General features: G+C 39.5%; 1 protein-coding gene across 1 annotated transcript; it reads left to right on the top strand.

Moving 5' to 3' along the window:
• The first annotated feature begins 309 nt into the window (after positions 1-309).
• J3458_022584 (uncharacterized protein) lies at positions 310-1,235 on the top strand. Its single transcript, XM_066123081.1, has one exon. The coding sequence runs from the start codon at positions 452-454 to the stop codon at positions 1,148-1,150; it is 699 nt and encodes a 232-aa protein (XP_065972244.1). The 5' UTR covers positions 310-451; the 3' UTR covers positions 1,151-1,235.
• The last annotated feature ends 13,348 nt before the right edge of the window (positions 1,236-14,583 follow it).

The raw sequence follows: 14,583 nt of genomic DNA, 5'->3' as shown, positions 1-14,583 counted from the left end.
ATCTTAAAAGTTATTATTACTTAAAGTTTTAAGGTAACTTATTAAATAAAATTAATTAAAATATAATAGTAGCTTAGGTTTTAAGGTATAATAGTGTAACGGTGGCTTAGGTTCTAAGGCACAGTAGGTCTGTTTCTTAGGAAGTAAGTCAGGTTGAATGCTACAGAGTAGCTTTTGAGCAGTATCACAATAAGGCCGTTAAGAGTATAACTCTCAATAGTAAAACTATTGCTTAGATTGATCAATAGAGATCTAGACTATCTGACTATGGGAATACCTCCTCCTTAAGTACTCGTCTGTCTCTCTATTGTAGTCCTGGATCAGATAGATCCCATCTGATCCCCCGTGCTGGATCAGGTTGATCCCCTCTGATCCATTGAGTTGGATCAGACTGATCCCATCTGATCCCCTCACGTGACCTGCGATCCCGTCGGGCCCCATTCTTGTCTGCATGCTGGCGGCCCATGACGCCGGCCAACTGCTTCAGGTACCCTTGGTTCGTAACATAATACTCCTCCCCCATTGGTCTTGTCCTCAAGGCCATTTCGTTTCGTCCGGTAAGTATTCTCTTCCTTCCCCTCTTTCCCTTTTTTCTTTCTTCGTCATTCTTTTCACAATGTCTTCTGACCGTGTTTCGAAACAGCGATCTCGCCCTAACCAGAAGATTGATCGCAAACGTCTTTCCGAGTTCATATCTGCCTTTGGCTTCGTCATGCCTTCCTGCGATTCGTGTCGAAAAAACAATCGAGAGTGCATTGTCGCTGAAGGGAAAGACAGGTGCAGCGAATGTGCTTTGCGTGGTTACACCAGCTGCAATCCGGGCGGAACGTCTTCGGATGCTTATAATCGTGTCCTTCGCGAAAAGGATCGTCTCGACAGAGAACGTGCTTCGGCCGAGGAGGATTTGGAGCGGGCGATGGCTCGTTTGCAAAGGATTCGTCGTCAGGAGAAATTTTTGCGACAAAAGGCTGCGGAGATGATTGCTCGTGGTGTGGAGAGTCTGGACGAGTTAGAGGCCCAGGAGCGTCTGGAGTTGGAGTCCAACATGCTTAATCAGACACCCGAGTTTCTAGCAGACTTGGGTTTCCCTATTCCTGATGAGTTTTTATTCTCTGGTGGAACTGTTCAAGCGACGTCGAGCAGTTCGTGAGATTCTTGGCTGGTTCCCAGGTGTTTTCGGAGTTTGGATATCCCTTCCATTTAACGAGATAATGACGATTCTTTGTATCTCCCCGTGCTTTGAGTATCCGTTCGACTTCGTATTCGTTGGTATCTTCCGTTGTGATGTTGGTAGCGATTGTAGATTCATCTGGTGCTTTCTCTAGTAGCGATATATGAAATATGGGATGGATTTTCATTCCATCTGGTAATGATAGTTCGTAGTTGGTATTCGAGATTTTCCGTTTGATAAGGAATGGTCCGATCTTCTTCCAGTCGAGTTTGTCGCTGGGTCGCTTAGTTTTGATGTTTTTGCGAATGAGGTATACTTTATGTCCCTCCTCTAGGATTGGCGCTGGCAATCTCTTTCTGTCCGCGTAGTGTTTCATTCGGTTCTGCAAAAATATCCATTCCTGTTGCAAGTGTTTCTGTATTTCTGTCATGGTTGCTGCATGCGTTGTAGCTGCTGGCGCGTTCACATTCTGTGTCGCATGTGTCTCGATGATAGGGTCAAATCCGTAATTTGCCCTGAACGGTGACATCTTCATGTTGTCAATTTCGGAGCTATTGTAAGCCCATTGTGCTAGTGGTAGCCATTCTACCCAATCATTCTGTTGGTAGTTGACATAGCTTCGCAGATATTGTTCGAGTATTTGGTTCAAGATTTCTGTTTGTCCATCTGATTGTGGGTGGAATGCCGTTGATAAGCTTTGTTTGATCTTCATGGTTTCCATGAGGCATTTCCAAAAGTTTGAGGTGAACAATTTGTCGCGATCCGATATAAGCTTTGTTGGTAATCCATGTTGTGCAATGACTGTTTTGAAGAACATATACGCTAAGTCCTTGGTGTTGCTCGATTCCTTGTATGGAATGTAGTAGGCGTATTTTGTGAGTTTGTCCACAATAACTAGGATGCTGTCGTAAGCTACTCCTGTCATGGGTTCTTTTGACTTCGGTAGTTTGACGATGAAGTCCATTGTAACAGTTTGCCATGCTCTCTCAGGTGGCGATATCGGTTGTAATTCTCCGTATGGTGCGTGTCGCGCTGATTTTGCTTTGTTGCACGTGTCGCATTTCTTGATGACTTCTTGTACCATTTTTCTGCTTTCTGGGAAGTCGTACGATCTTCTTAGCCTGCTGATCGTTTTCCCTACACCCTGATGTCCGTGTAGTGGGTGCTCGTGTATTTCCTTGACAAGCTGTTCTTGAAGTGTACTGGGAACATACTGCCGTTCATTGTACAAGAAGGTCTTGCCTTCCTTGGACAGATGCGTTTTCGTTTCCCAATTGTCCAGATAGCTGTCATTCTTAATGCATGATGCGATCCGATGCATCCATGTTTCATCTGGCTTGACTTGCCATGTCATGTTGATTTCTCGGGTGCCTAGCACAAGGTTCCCATCCTTGGTGGCGCGTAGCAAGGGTGCATTACTCATTTGCTCATCCGATTTCAAATCCTCTCTTCGGCTGAGCGCGTCTGCTCTTCCGTTTTCGGATCCTTTACGGTATATGATTTCGAAGTCATAATCCGTGAGGGTTTCATACCATCTGATCTGTCGTTTGTTCAGATCCTTTGTGGTCAAGAACGATGTGAGATTCTTGTGATCGGTATAGACCTTGATTTGATGCTTTGCTCCTATGAGATAGTGTCTCCATTCTTTGAAGCACTCAATGATAGCCATGAGTTCTTTGTCGTGGATCCCATAGTTGAGTTCGGGTCCGTGGAGTTTCTTCGAGAAGAATGCAACTGGGTGCAATCTTCCTTGATCATCTCGTTGTCCAAGCTGTCCGCCTAGTGCAAAGTCTGAGGCGTCCGTTTCAAGCTCATAAGGTTTGTCCTGATCAGGTGCTTTCAACACAGGTTCTGACGTAACTAAATCTTTCATTTTCTGGAATGCCGTGGCTTCTGGTTCGTTCCATTGGAAGCCGACTTCTTTCTTTGTTAGGTTTGTAAGAGGTCGTGAGATGTCTCCATATCCGCTCAAGAACTTGCGGTAGAAGTTCACGAATGCTGTGAATCCTCTAACTTCCTTCAGATTCTTTGGTGTAGGCCATTCCTTGATGGTTTTGATCTTATCCGGGCTCATTCGTATTTCTCCGTATGTGAGCACGTACCCTAGAAAGTGCACAGTGTTCTGGTGGAACTGGCATTTCGAGGCTTCGACTAAGAGTTTGTTGTCCTGTAGAGTTTGTAGTACCTCATGTACATGTCGTTTGTGTTCCTCAAGGGTATCTGAATAAATGAGGATATCGTCGAGGTATACAACCACAAACACTCCTAGTTGTTTCCGTAAGATTGTATCGATCATTCTTTGAAAGGTTGCTGGTGCGTTGGTAAGCCCGAAAGGCATCACTAGATATTCGTAGTGTCCTCTGCTGGTTCGAAATGCTGTCATCCACTCGTGGCCTTCTTTCATCCGTATAAGGTTATAGGCTCCTTTTAAGTCGAGTGTGGTGAACCATTTGGCTTTTCCAACTTTGTCTCTGATTTCCGTCATAAGCGGTAACGGGTATCGATTCTTGATTGTGATCTTATTCAAGTGTCGGTAATCGATGCATGGTCGTAGTTTCCCGTTCTTCTTTGGTACCCACAGGATTGGGTATCCTGCTGGGGACTCTGATGGTCGTATGTATCCTTTTTGTAGCATGTCCTCCAGATACTCCTTGAGCGCCTTGTCCTGCTCAGGGTTCTGAGGATAAATTTTGTTGAACGTTGGTTCAGTACCGGGCTGGAGTCTGATCTCGTGGTCCCAGCGTGAATGCTCCGGTAGTCCTGTTTCTAGCTCTCCGCTGAACAGCTTGCTGTACTGTGAGTATTCCTCGGGAATCTCCGTTGTCTCAGCTTTTGGCTCTCTGGCGATCACATATATTCCTAGAGGCCTGTCGTAGTTCGAATGAGGTGCCCTTCGTAGGCCGCTCTCTGCTTCGTAACCGCATCCTGGTAAATCCCATTGAAGTTGGCCGGTTCTCCAATTGACTCGTGGATTGCTCGCCCGCAACCAGGGTATCCCTAATATAACATCGTGTTTTGAGATCACTGTGATATCTAGTGTAACTCGGTGTTTCGTGCCTTGTATGTCGACTAGAAGCTGCGCAACTTCCATGTCAACTACTCCTTGGCTATACTTCACCGCAGTTCCTTCCACAGTCGTGAGTCGGTAGGGCTCGTCTTTGGGTGTCCAAGGCAATCGTAATCTGTTGACGAGATTCGGCGAGATAAAATTTCCTTGTGCTCCGCTATCAATCATTGCCTGGATCCTTTGTCCCATTATAGTCATGTCGATCATGAGGTGTGCTGTGCTGCCGATGTTTGCAGTACATAGAGACCTGTCAGATCTCCGTCGAGGAATCGGTCTTAATTGCGACGACGGCTGTCGTTTCCCGATTTGTTGATCCTGTCCTCATGTCGTTCTCTAGCGCGTTGTTCTAGGCGCTGTCGTCGGCGGTTGTCTTCCGACGCATTGTTGGAGCTTCCTTGGTGATCGCTTGATCTACCATCTGTGTTAATCGAACTCGGGCTAAGCGAGTTGCTCACAGTCACACAGTTCCCTTCCTCCTTGCATTGTGGGGTTATGGCTTGGGTAGTGTGTGCGTTATCCTTAGCACAGTATAACTTTCCGTTCAATATCTTTGAATCGGTTCGTCGTAATTTCGGTTGTATCGTAAGGGTTGTTCTCCTTCCCTTTCGTTCTCGTGGAAACCATCCGCTACCTTGCTTGCTGCTAAGGTGCGTGTAGCAATTGTCATCGTAACAGAAGGTCCAATTAAGGAGTCTGTGTTCGATTTCAGGTTCGTCTTTCTCAGTTGGATGATTCTCTTCTTCTTGGATCTGTTCCAGTGAAGGTTCACTTTTTGGTGAGGGTGTCCAGTGTTCCCAAAAGTCGTCGGGTACTGGTTGGGTTCCGAATTCCCAATCTTCATCCGAACTGATGTTGTTTGCTAACGTGGGGCTTCCTTCATTGCTTGCCATACTAAGATTTCGCGTGGGCAAGTCTTCTCGATTTGCGGCATGGAGCTTCTTGCCTTCAGGGATTGGCTTCCATGGCTTTTTCGGGGCTCTGCATTTATTCGCAAAGTGTCCAGTCTTGCCACAATTGTAACAAGTCTTCCCCTTTTCCTTATTCGCGGCGTCAAGTTCCATAGGTCCGGCGTGGTACCCGTATGCTGTCGATGTTCGGCGTGGCTTGCTACTATTAGGTTTATTGAACCTAGCATATGTTCCGAATTTCCTGTGACTTTTTTCGTGACGTCGCTCGTATAGACGGTTGTCTGCCTTGATGACCATTTCGACGAAGTCGTCAAATAACTCAGGACGATCTTCTCGATAAATGTCATCCTTCACTTCTTCTTTGAGTCCTTGATAGAAGACTTCCATTTTGGGTTCGGTATTCCAGTTGAGTTTTGCTGCGATGCGTTTGAATTCCCTAGCGTAATGAGCTGCAGATCCGGTCTGCTTGAGTCGAGTAAGTTGTCGTGTAGCTTCCTTATGCTCATCGGGATTTCCAAATGCAGCGAGAAGTCGTTCTTCGAAGGTTTCGTAATCAGAGAAGATGTGGACAACTTCCGCTCCGGCTTCGGCACCGTGCTTAAGATGTGCGCGGAGGGTTGGCTCCCACCATTCCATTGCTTTCCCAGTCAAGAGGTTGCCAATGCAAAGAATCTGTGACTCAGGTGTCGTGTAGATTTTTTCGTTGACTCGTAGGTAAGCTTGGGCTTGTGTGAGAAAGTTCCTCACATCACCCTTGTAGCCATCGTATGATTCAGGCTTGGGGAATTTTGGCATGTTGTTGTTGTTGATAGAGGATGCAGGTGTGAGATTTTGAACTGCTGCAAGTTCCTCTTCTCGTGCCTCAAGTTTTTCGTAGAGATCATTCTGTCGGTCGAGAAGCTGTCGATTCTGCTTCTCGAGCTCGGTGATCTTGTCATGAAGGTACTTCATCATCTCCCCGGGGTTGGTGGTCTTTCCGCTTGAAGTAGACATCTTGGAAGTCGTTACTGCTCAAAGTTTCAAGGTAACTTACTGAACAGGATTGATCAAAATGTAACGGTGGCTTAGGTTCTAAGGCACAGTAGGTCTGTTTCTTAGGAAGTAAGTCAGGTTGAATGCTACAGAGTAGCTTTTGAGCAGTATCACAATAAGGCCGTTAAGAGTATAACTCTCAATAGTAAAACTATTGCTTAGATTGATCAATAGAGATCTAGACTATCTGACTATGGGAATACCTCCTCCTTAAGTACTCGTCTATCTCTCTATTGTAGTCCTGGATCAGATAGATCCCATCTGATCCCCCGTGCTGGATCAGGTTGATCCCCTCTGATCCATTGAGTTGGATCAGACTGATCCCATCTGATCCCCTCACGTGACCTGCGATCCCGTCGGGCCCCTAGTCAGATAGTCTAGATCTCTATTGATCAAAATGTAACGGTGGCTTAGGTTCTAAGGCACAGTAGGTCTGTTTCTTAGGAAGTAAGTCAGGTTGAATGCTACAGAGTAGCTTTTGAGCAGTATCACAATAAGGCCGTTAAGAGTATAACTCTCAATAGTAAAACTATTGCTTAGATTGATCAATAGAGATCTAGACTATCTGACTATGGGAATACCTCCTCCTTAAGTACTCGTCTGTCTCTCTATTGTAGTCCTGGATCAGATAGATCCCATCTGATCCCCCGTGCTGGATCAGGTTGATCCCCTCTGATCCATTGAGTTGGATCAGACTGATCCCATCTGATCCCCTCACGTGACCTGCGATCCCGTCGGGCCCCATTCTTGTCTGCATGCTGGCGGCCCATGACGCCGGCCAACTGCTTCAGGTACCCTTGGTTCGTAACAAATAGATTTATTTCTTAAAAAGTAAGTTAAGTTAAATGCTATAAAGTAGCTTTTAAGTAATATTATAATAAGGCTATTAAGAGTATAACTCTTAATAGTAAAATTATTACTTAAATTAATTAATAAAGATTTAAATTATTTAATTATAGGAATACCTTCTTCTTAAGTACTTATTTATCTCTTTATTATAATCTTAAATTAATTAGCTTAACTATTAATCCCTTTAAACCTTAATTAATTAGCTTAAGGTTTAGTTAGTTTAATTCTTTTTAGTTAATATATTTAAATATTAACCTCTTTAATTACCTCTTAGATTACGTAGCTAGTTACGTGCCCTTACCTTCTTCTTATACCTACGGGTCGTGCCTGTCCTAGCTAGTGCGGTCCCGTCCCGTGTCTTGTGTAGTGTCGTTTGTAACACTAACCCTTATCTTATTACCGCTTGCGTTATCTAGTGTAATATAACGACACGTATCCCCTCGCTTAATAAACGTGTTAAGGCTTATCGTATTATTATTTATTATAGTATATCCTATAAGAGTACGCGTAAACTTATTCGGCTCGTTATAAATGTTAAATAGCCCTAAGCTATACGACTTAAAGTAGTTAAAGACTTAAAGCTTTATTATAAAAGCGTAGAGTAAGAACGCGTAGATAAATTAGCGTGTTAGCTAGTTAGTAAAGACGCCTTATATATAGCGCGTAAGCTAGAGGAGAGTTACCTTAAACCTACCTGTATTATTTAACTTCTTTTATTCTTTAACTATAAGAACGTGTTTATACTTAAAGGTATTATTCGCGTTTATAGCTAGTATTTATAAGAAAACGTTTATCTAGCCTTTTTATTTCTTAAACTAGTTAGTAGTTCTAGTGGTATAAAGCTTATATAATGCACCTGCTAAGAAGCGCTCTTTAAGTGAGTAAAGCTAATCCTAAACGGGTCTTTTATTAGTAATAGATAGAAATTCTATCTATATCTTTCCGTTATATACTATTATTATTACCCTTAATATCGCTTTTTATTCTTAACGCTAGGACTTAGAATTAAAAAACTTATTATAGAATCCCTTTATATTACGAAAAGTGTAGTTTTTAATTTCCTTAAAGAGCTCCCCTTTAATAATGTCGCGCGTTTTGCTATTAGTAAGTCGGCTTAAGCTAGTCTTAATAGGTGTGCCTTTAAATATTAGGGCAATGCTAGACGAAGGGGGTGTAAGTAGATTAAGTCTTTTAATAAGGTTAAGAACCGTATCCTAGATATTAATATTAGGAGAACCGTTAATAATAGAATAAATAAGAGAGCGAAATTAATCTAGCGTTAGTTTACCTTCTAGTATATATTATTAAATAAAGAAGAGCTTTACTGCTACGTTACTACTTTTATCTGAGTAAGAGAGGTTAAATGCCGTTATAATACTAACTAGTACTAGTAAAAGGCTTATAATATTATTCTATTACCTATAGTTGTATTTATTAAAATCCCGTAGCTTCGCTTAAAAGTAACTTAAAGAATTATTAAAAGAGTGTTCTAATATAATTTAAATTTATTACTTTATAAGTGTTATATTAAGAACGCGTAAAAGTAAACTATTTCTTATAGTAAGGGAATAATAGGAAATGTAAATAAAAGATGTAATATAGGTAATTTAAGGGTAGCTATATCTTTATAAATTAAAAGCACTAATTAACTGTATTAAATACGGGTGGAGGTTTAATACTATTATAATAGTTAAAAACTTACTAAAATTTAATTACTACGCATGTATAAATGTGTTATAAGCCTCTTAACTTTTAACTCTCCCTTATAAAAAATTTTCCTCCTATAATACTATTAGTAGCCTAGTAATAGGGCGAGAATTTATAGGCTACTTAATTATGCTTTTTACTATAAGCGCTTATTATAGTACTAATAGTATAAAAAATAACCTTAGGAGAGTTTATTATCTTTTATAAAGCTAGTTCTAATAATTACGTTTACTTAAACCTTATAGTCTCTTTTCGAATTAGGGAGCTATAGGTATTAAAAGGCTAGCTCTTTTAAATAATAGTAGCTAGTTACAAAGGTTTTTCTTCTTAAAGGTAAGCTATTCAAGCTATTAAATAAGTCTTTAATTCCTTTAAAGGGTTTTTCCCTACTATTACCTTTACGTTATTTTTATCGCTTAATTACTAGAGAATAAACTATAATAGTAGCCTTAGTAAGGGCGTGAGAGAATTTTAACTAGGAAAACTAAGGGTTAACTATTATAGCTATAGCTACTACCTAACACTCCTACTAACGGGATAAGGGCCCTAAATAAGAGCGCTAACCTAGGCCACGGCAGACCATGCTTGTTCATGTTAGGTTGCGGCCCGGGGGGAGCTAATATAATGCTGGATAAACTGTGGAAGGATTGATGCTTAGAGGGAATAGCTATAGACACTTGTACTGTGTGCTGGGGACAACCTACCTCCTCCGCTAGGGTAGGTAAGCCGCCTTCTAAGAGTGAGCCTAACGGCTTAACCTACGAGGTCTTGTAAGAAGCGCTAGGTGAAGCTTCCCTGTGGTTTGGATTTATACGTAATTTAGCTTAGCACGTCCTGTGCCCCGAAAGGGGACCTAAGCGACTAAGGTTACTGGACGGAAAATACAATTAATCAATCAATTAATCAATCAAGCCTCTTAACTTTAATGTATAGGGCGGGCCTTCTAGTGAAATATGGTTTTGTACAACTAGGATTTACCTGTATAGCTATAGCGGAAGATACAAAGATAGGAAGGGCATTTTGAATGTTATATTATCGTTAATAGAAGTAAAATAAGTAAAATTAAGAGTTAGAAACGAATAAGAGTAATAACGTTTTCTTAGAGAGGGTAAGGTGACTTTTTATGTCTGCTACTATTTGGTTAGTATAGTTGTGTTAACAGTACTATAAAAGCCTTAGGCTACTCTATAATTAGCTTTGACTAGTTGGTAAAGTTAGTTTTAGTCCTCCCCTTAATCCTTATCCCTTTACTATTAATTGATCGTTTCTTATTCCTACGTTTACCTTGTATTAATGCACTAATAACCCACTTAATCTTGGAGGAAAGCTAAGTATACATACTCTATGATAATGGACCGTCGTGTAGATTCTAGCTATATAGTAGACGCATAGGGTAGCATTCACTTTTTGTTAATTGACGGACTAGGAATCTACTAGCCTACGTCCTAAAGTTTAGCATTTAACATTTTCCGACGATAGGTGTAAAGACCTATAACATGTTTAACTTGGGGACTACTATCCTTTTTTAGGCGATCTAAACTTATTATTTTATACATTTAAGTTTCCTAACTTAGGTTAAGTTAGTAGGAGATTATAAATCTAGGTTCTTAACTTAAGTCTACGTAACTTTAGCTACGATATATAGTGGAATATAAGCCTAGGGTTTACCTAACGTTTACTAGACTTAGGTCTTCTAGGCTAGGGTAATCTTTATTCGCCTGCTGCCGAACTGGGGTCTATGTAGTAGTTAGAAATGGATTTATAGACCTGTGTTTTCATTAACCTGTGTTTTCATTGACCTGTGTTTGTCTGACCTGTATTTGTCTGACCTGTGTTTGTCTGACCTGTGTTTGTCTAACCTGTGTTTGTCTGACCTGTGTTTGTCTGACCTGTGTTTGCTTTGACTGGGGTTTGTGTAGTGGCTAGAAATGGTGGTCGGATAGACCCAAGTCTATGTAGACTTAGATCCTGCTATTTATTGTAGCATTTTAGATAATGTGTAAATACCGGTCACATAAACACAAGTTAGATATACTTAAGCTATGTAAACTTAGGTTTACTGTTATTTTTAAATAATTATAGAGACCTAGGTTACCTAAACTTAGGTTTATAATCCACTTTCTATTAACTAAACCTAGGGTGCTGTTAAATGTGTAATACTAGATCCTGTAAGCGTAAATCTTTAAGCATTTAGCATCCATTCTCCGATAATATTTAAAGGGTAGTCTAAGAATTAATGCTCTTAGGATTAATAATGCTAGTAATAAGGGTAGCGAAAGAGAGTTTAAGATTAAAGCTCGTATATATAGGGTATATTAAGTATAGTGCATGGATCGTAATAGAGTCTATAATGTATAGCCGTGGATTTGTACTTTTAAAATAAGTACTAGTATCTGTACTCTTAGGGTTAATATTATAGGGGATCCGGGTATTATTAAACCTCCCAGGATTAGCGGGTTCTAGTTTTAGATTTATGCTCCTAGGACCTATACTCCTGGATTCTACTAATACTAGGAGTACTAAGTCTAGGAGTACTTATTTAAAAATAGAACCTATACTAATGCTAGGAGCACTAATCCCAGGAGTAGAGATCCCAGGAGCAGAGATCTGAAATTAACGCTAGCTAATCCTAGGAGCAGAGATCCTAGGAGTACAGATCCTAGGAGCAGAGGTTTAAATTGGACGCTACTGTATACTAGAAGCACTAATCCCTAAGTTTAGATGCGTGGTCTTAGATTTTCGCTTTTAGGGTTATACCCCTTAGGTTAATTAGTATATTAGCATTATATTCCTGGGATTAAAACTCCTAATATTAGTAGCGTTCGCGCTCCTTAGATTAGGAGATGTATTTTGGATAGTCCTAGTAGGTACTCCTGGAATTAGTAACATTTAATTTCTAACGTTTACCCCCTTAAATCGTGATCCTAGGTTAAGCGAAGCATCTATTTTTAGGGAGAGTAGAGAAATAGCGATGGAATTGAATCCTATCTTCCTAACGAATTTTACTCTCACTTTCTTTTATAGACTTCGCTACTCTTTATTATTAGCATGTGGTCCTAGGCTATTATTTCTAAATTAGGAATTACCCGCGATCTTATAAGTCTTAGAGGTAGTAGTGTTAGTAATAAGCGGTATAAAAAAGCTATTATTTAGAACTTATATGAAATTTAAGCTTATAAAAATAGGATAATTTAGCCTTACCTAGCTATCTACCTTAGTCGCATATTTAGGTATAGCGTTAGTATAGCTACCTTCTCTTAGGTATAAGCTACTAGATAACCGTTATAACACCCGTTTGCTTTTAACTCTTTATAAGTAGCTAAGATAGGTGTATGGATACGTTATTACAGAGATTTCGAGGTATATTCCTATAACGGTTAAAATTAGCTGCTAATATATTGAAGATTTTCCTATAGATTCTTCTCCCTGTGCTATTACCCTAAATATAAACTATATTACGTAGTAAAATTAAATGGAATTGCACCCACGAAATATTCGCTAGTATAAGGAGCTTAAGGATATAAACATTACGACTATAGGTGAAGTGTATAACTAATATAAAAGGGAATTTAGTATCTTATAATACTTGACTAACGACGAGTATACGAACACCGGAATGTAAGACATTTTCCAGGTGATTATAGTATTATTACTTTTACCTTTACTAGTAATATTAATAAGTTGTGTTAGTTCGAGAAGGAAGGATAAATACGGGAATTAATGTGGATAATATAATTAAACCTAAAGGATTATATAATTTATAGCGGGTTAAAGCAGCTAATTATTACCGCTTACTTAGTAGTATGCTTCCCCTTTATAATATAAGGGGAATAAATATGGCTTGGATTAGATTATTTATAAGGGCATTTATTATTACTAGGCACTATTAAAAGGCTTTAGGTCCTAGAATGGTTAACTAACGCAATAACGGCTGTCTATAAATCGTGCTTCCCTTAGGCGCCCTAAATCCTAAAAATTAAATTTAGGAGTTACGCTAAAGGCGATATACCTGCTAATAGTAAATAGTAAAAGTGGTTGTTTTATACTATAACACTATGTACTAATTAAGAGTTCCCTTTAACTACAAAACAAATTTAGTTATCTTTGTATTCTATGAGATGCTTTCTAGATTCGCTATAGTAATCCGGTTTTACTTGAGTATAGTGGTTTTAAGAATTAACTACACTACGACTAATAATGGAGGTAGTAGGGCACGCTAGGTATAGTATTAGGCTTACGCCTAAATCTATATTATTTAATTAGTGCTTTTAACCTGTGGAGATACAGGAAGGTGTAGTAGGATTTAGGCGGCGACCCGGATAAGTGGAAGCGGTTTAAAAGGTTATAGTGGACTAGTAAGATCCAACTCTTAATTGCACCTCCTAGCTAGGCAAGAGTGTTATCTTATCTTTCAGGTAGTTCTAGCTCTAAGCGGTAAAGGCATTATAATTATGCCGCTAACTCTTCTAGAAGAGAACCGGTTGTCTCCTATTATTAATAGGATTGTGGTATCTTACTAAGTCATGTTTTTTATAGGCTAGATTAATATCTCTAATTTCGGGCTATAATCTATACACCCTTAACGCAGCTACGAGTTCGCTAGCATTGCTTGAAGGTACGACGACTAGTCCTGTATATTCGCCTTGAGTTCTAACGGAGGTGGTGGTATGTTAAAGGTAGAAGGATCGCTTATAGAGTGGGCTAATAAAAGTGGCGACGTAAGTGTTTCTATTACACGTCTTGGCTTAGTTAAATTACATAATAGCGCTATTCTTAATATTAATAACGCGTGAACTGTGAAGTAAGTGGATAGCCCACTAAAATCTGCCAAAAATCTCTTAGGCCCTCTAGGAGCCATTACCTCTTTTGGGAAGGCATCGCGTAGTAAGCGCGCCTAGTAGGCCTGAGTGCCTGAGGTAATTTTCCTCACCTTTTCTCTGTGAGAACCCTTACATTTAGAGTAATTAACATATTGAAATTTAGTTTCTTAACTAATACGACCTAACTTAACGCTACCGCTTCCGAATACCTTAATAAATTAATTCTAACTACTATAACGAATCTAATAACTTAATTAAATTAATGCTAACCGACCGATTAAGTAATAATTTAATAGATTAATTAATTTAAAGCTTAAAATCGAGTACCTTTAGCGAAAGGAAGGAGTAGGAGGTTCTATCCCTATAAGATGCTTTATTCTCTCCGTATTCCTTTATTTAAACCCTCGCTTAATAGAGGGTTTCTTTAGTTTTATGTAACGCGATACCTTCCTAGCTCTGGCTCCTAGAGTAGGATATAAGGCTTATACCGGTAAACTCGTGCGAGAATCGAACTATTAATAAGGAGCCGCGGTTAATATTTGTATTTAGCTAATATTTACTCTTTAGGTATTCTAGGACGGTAATGTTTAAGATTATATCTAGAAATCCTATTCTTATTAATAGGAGTCTTATATAGGCTTAATTCCACTTATATAGCGAAGCACTCGTAGAATATTTATAATACTTTTACCCTAAGTATATTAATAATAAAGACTTATTTCGTAGGGTTACGAATAATTCGTAAGCACTAATCGTTAAATTATTATAATGCCTTAAATAGAGTAAAAGTATTACTTTAGGTTAGTAGGCTAAGTTTAGTTTAGGCGATAGAAGGTATTATAGTTATGCTATGCGAAAAACGAGCTGATACTATTAGGGCTAAGGTCTATTACGCTATACTAGTAATCCTAGGATAAAATAATAGGGTTAGAGAGGATTATTTCGTGCTAGTAGATACTACCTTAAAGGTTATATAGAATAAAATTACCCCTAGAGAGGTAATAGCTAAAGTAGCTAAGAGCTTATATA

The sequence above is a fragment of the Metarhizium acridum genome, assembly GCF_019434415.1.
Source record: "Metarhizium acridum strain ARSEF 324 chromosome Unknown scaffold_586, whole genome shotgun sequence".
NCBI classification, from domain to species: domain Eukaryota; kingdom Fungi; phylum Ascomycota; class Sordariomycetes; order Hypocreales; family Clavicipitaceae; genus Metarhizium; species Metarhizium acridum.
This window is presented reverse-complemented; position numbering and strand designations above follow the sequence as displayed.

Bases quoted from the DNA above. Each gene is read 5' to 3' on its own strand.
- J3458_022584 (XM_066123081.1), top strand. From the start codon at position 452: ATGCTGGCGGCCCATGACGCCGGCCAACTGCTTCAGGTACCCTTGGTT.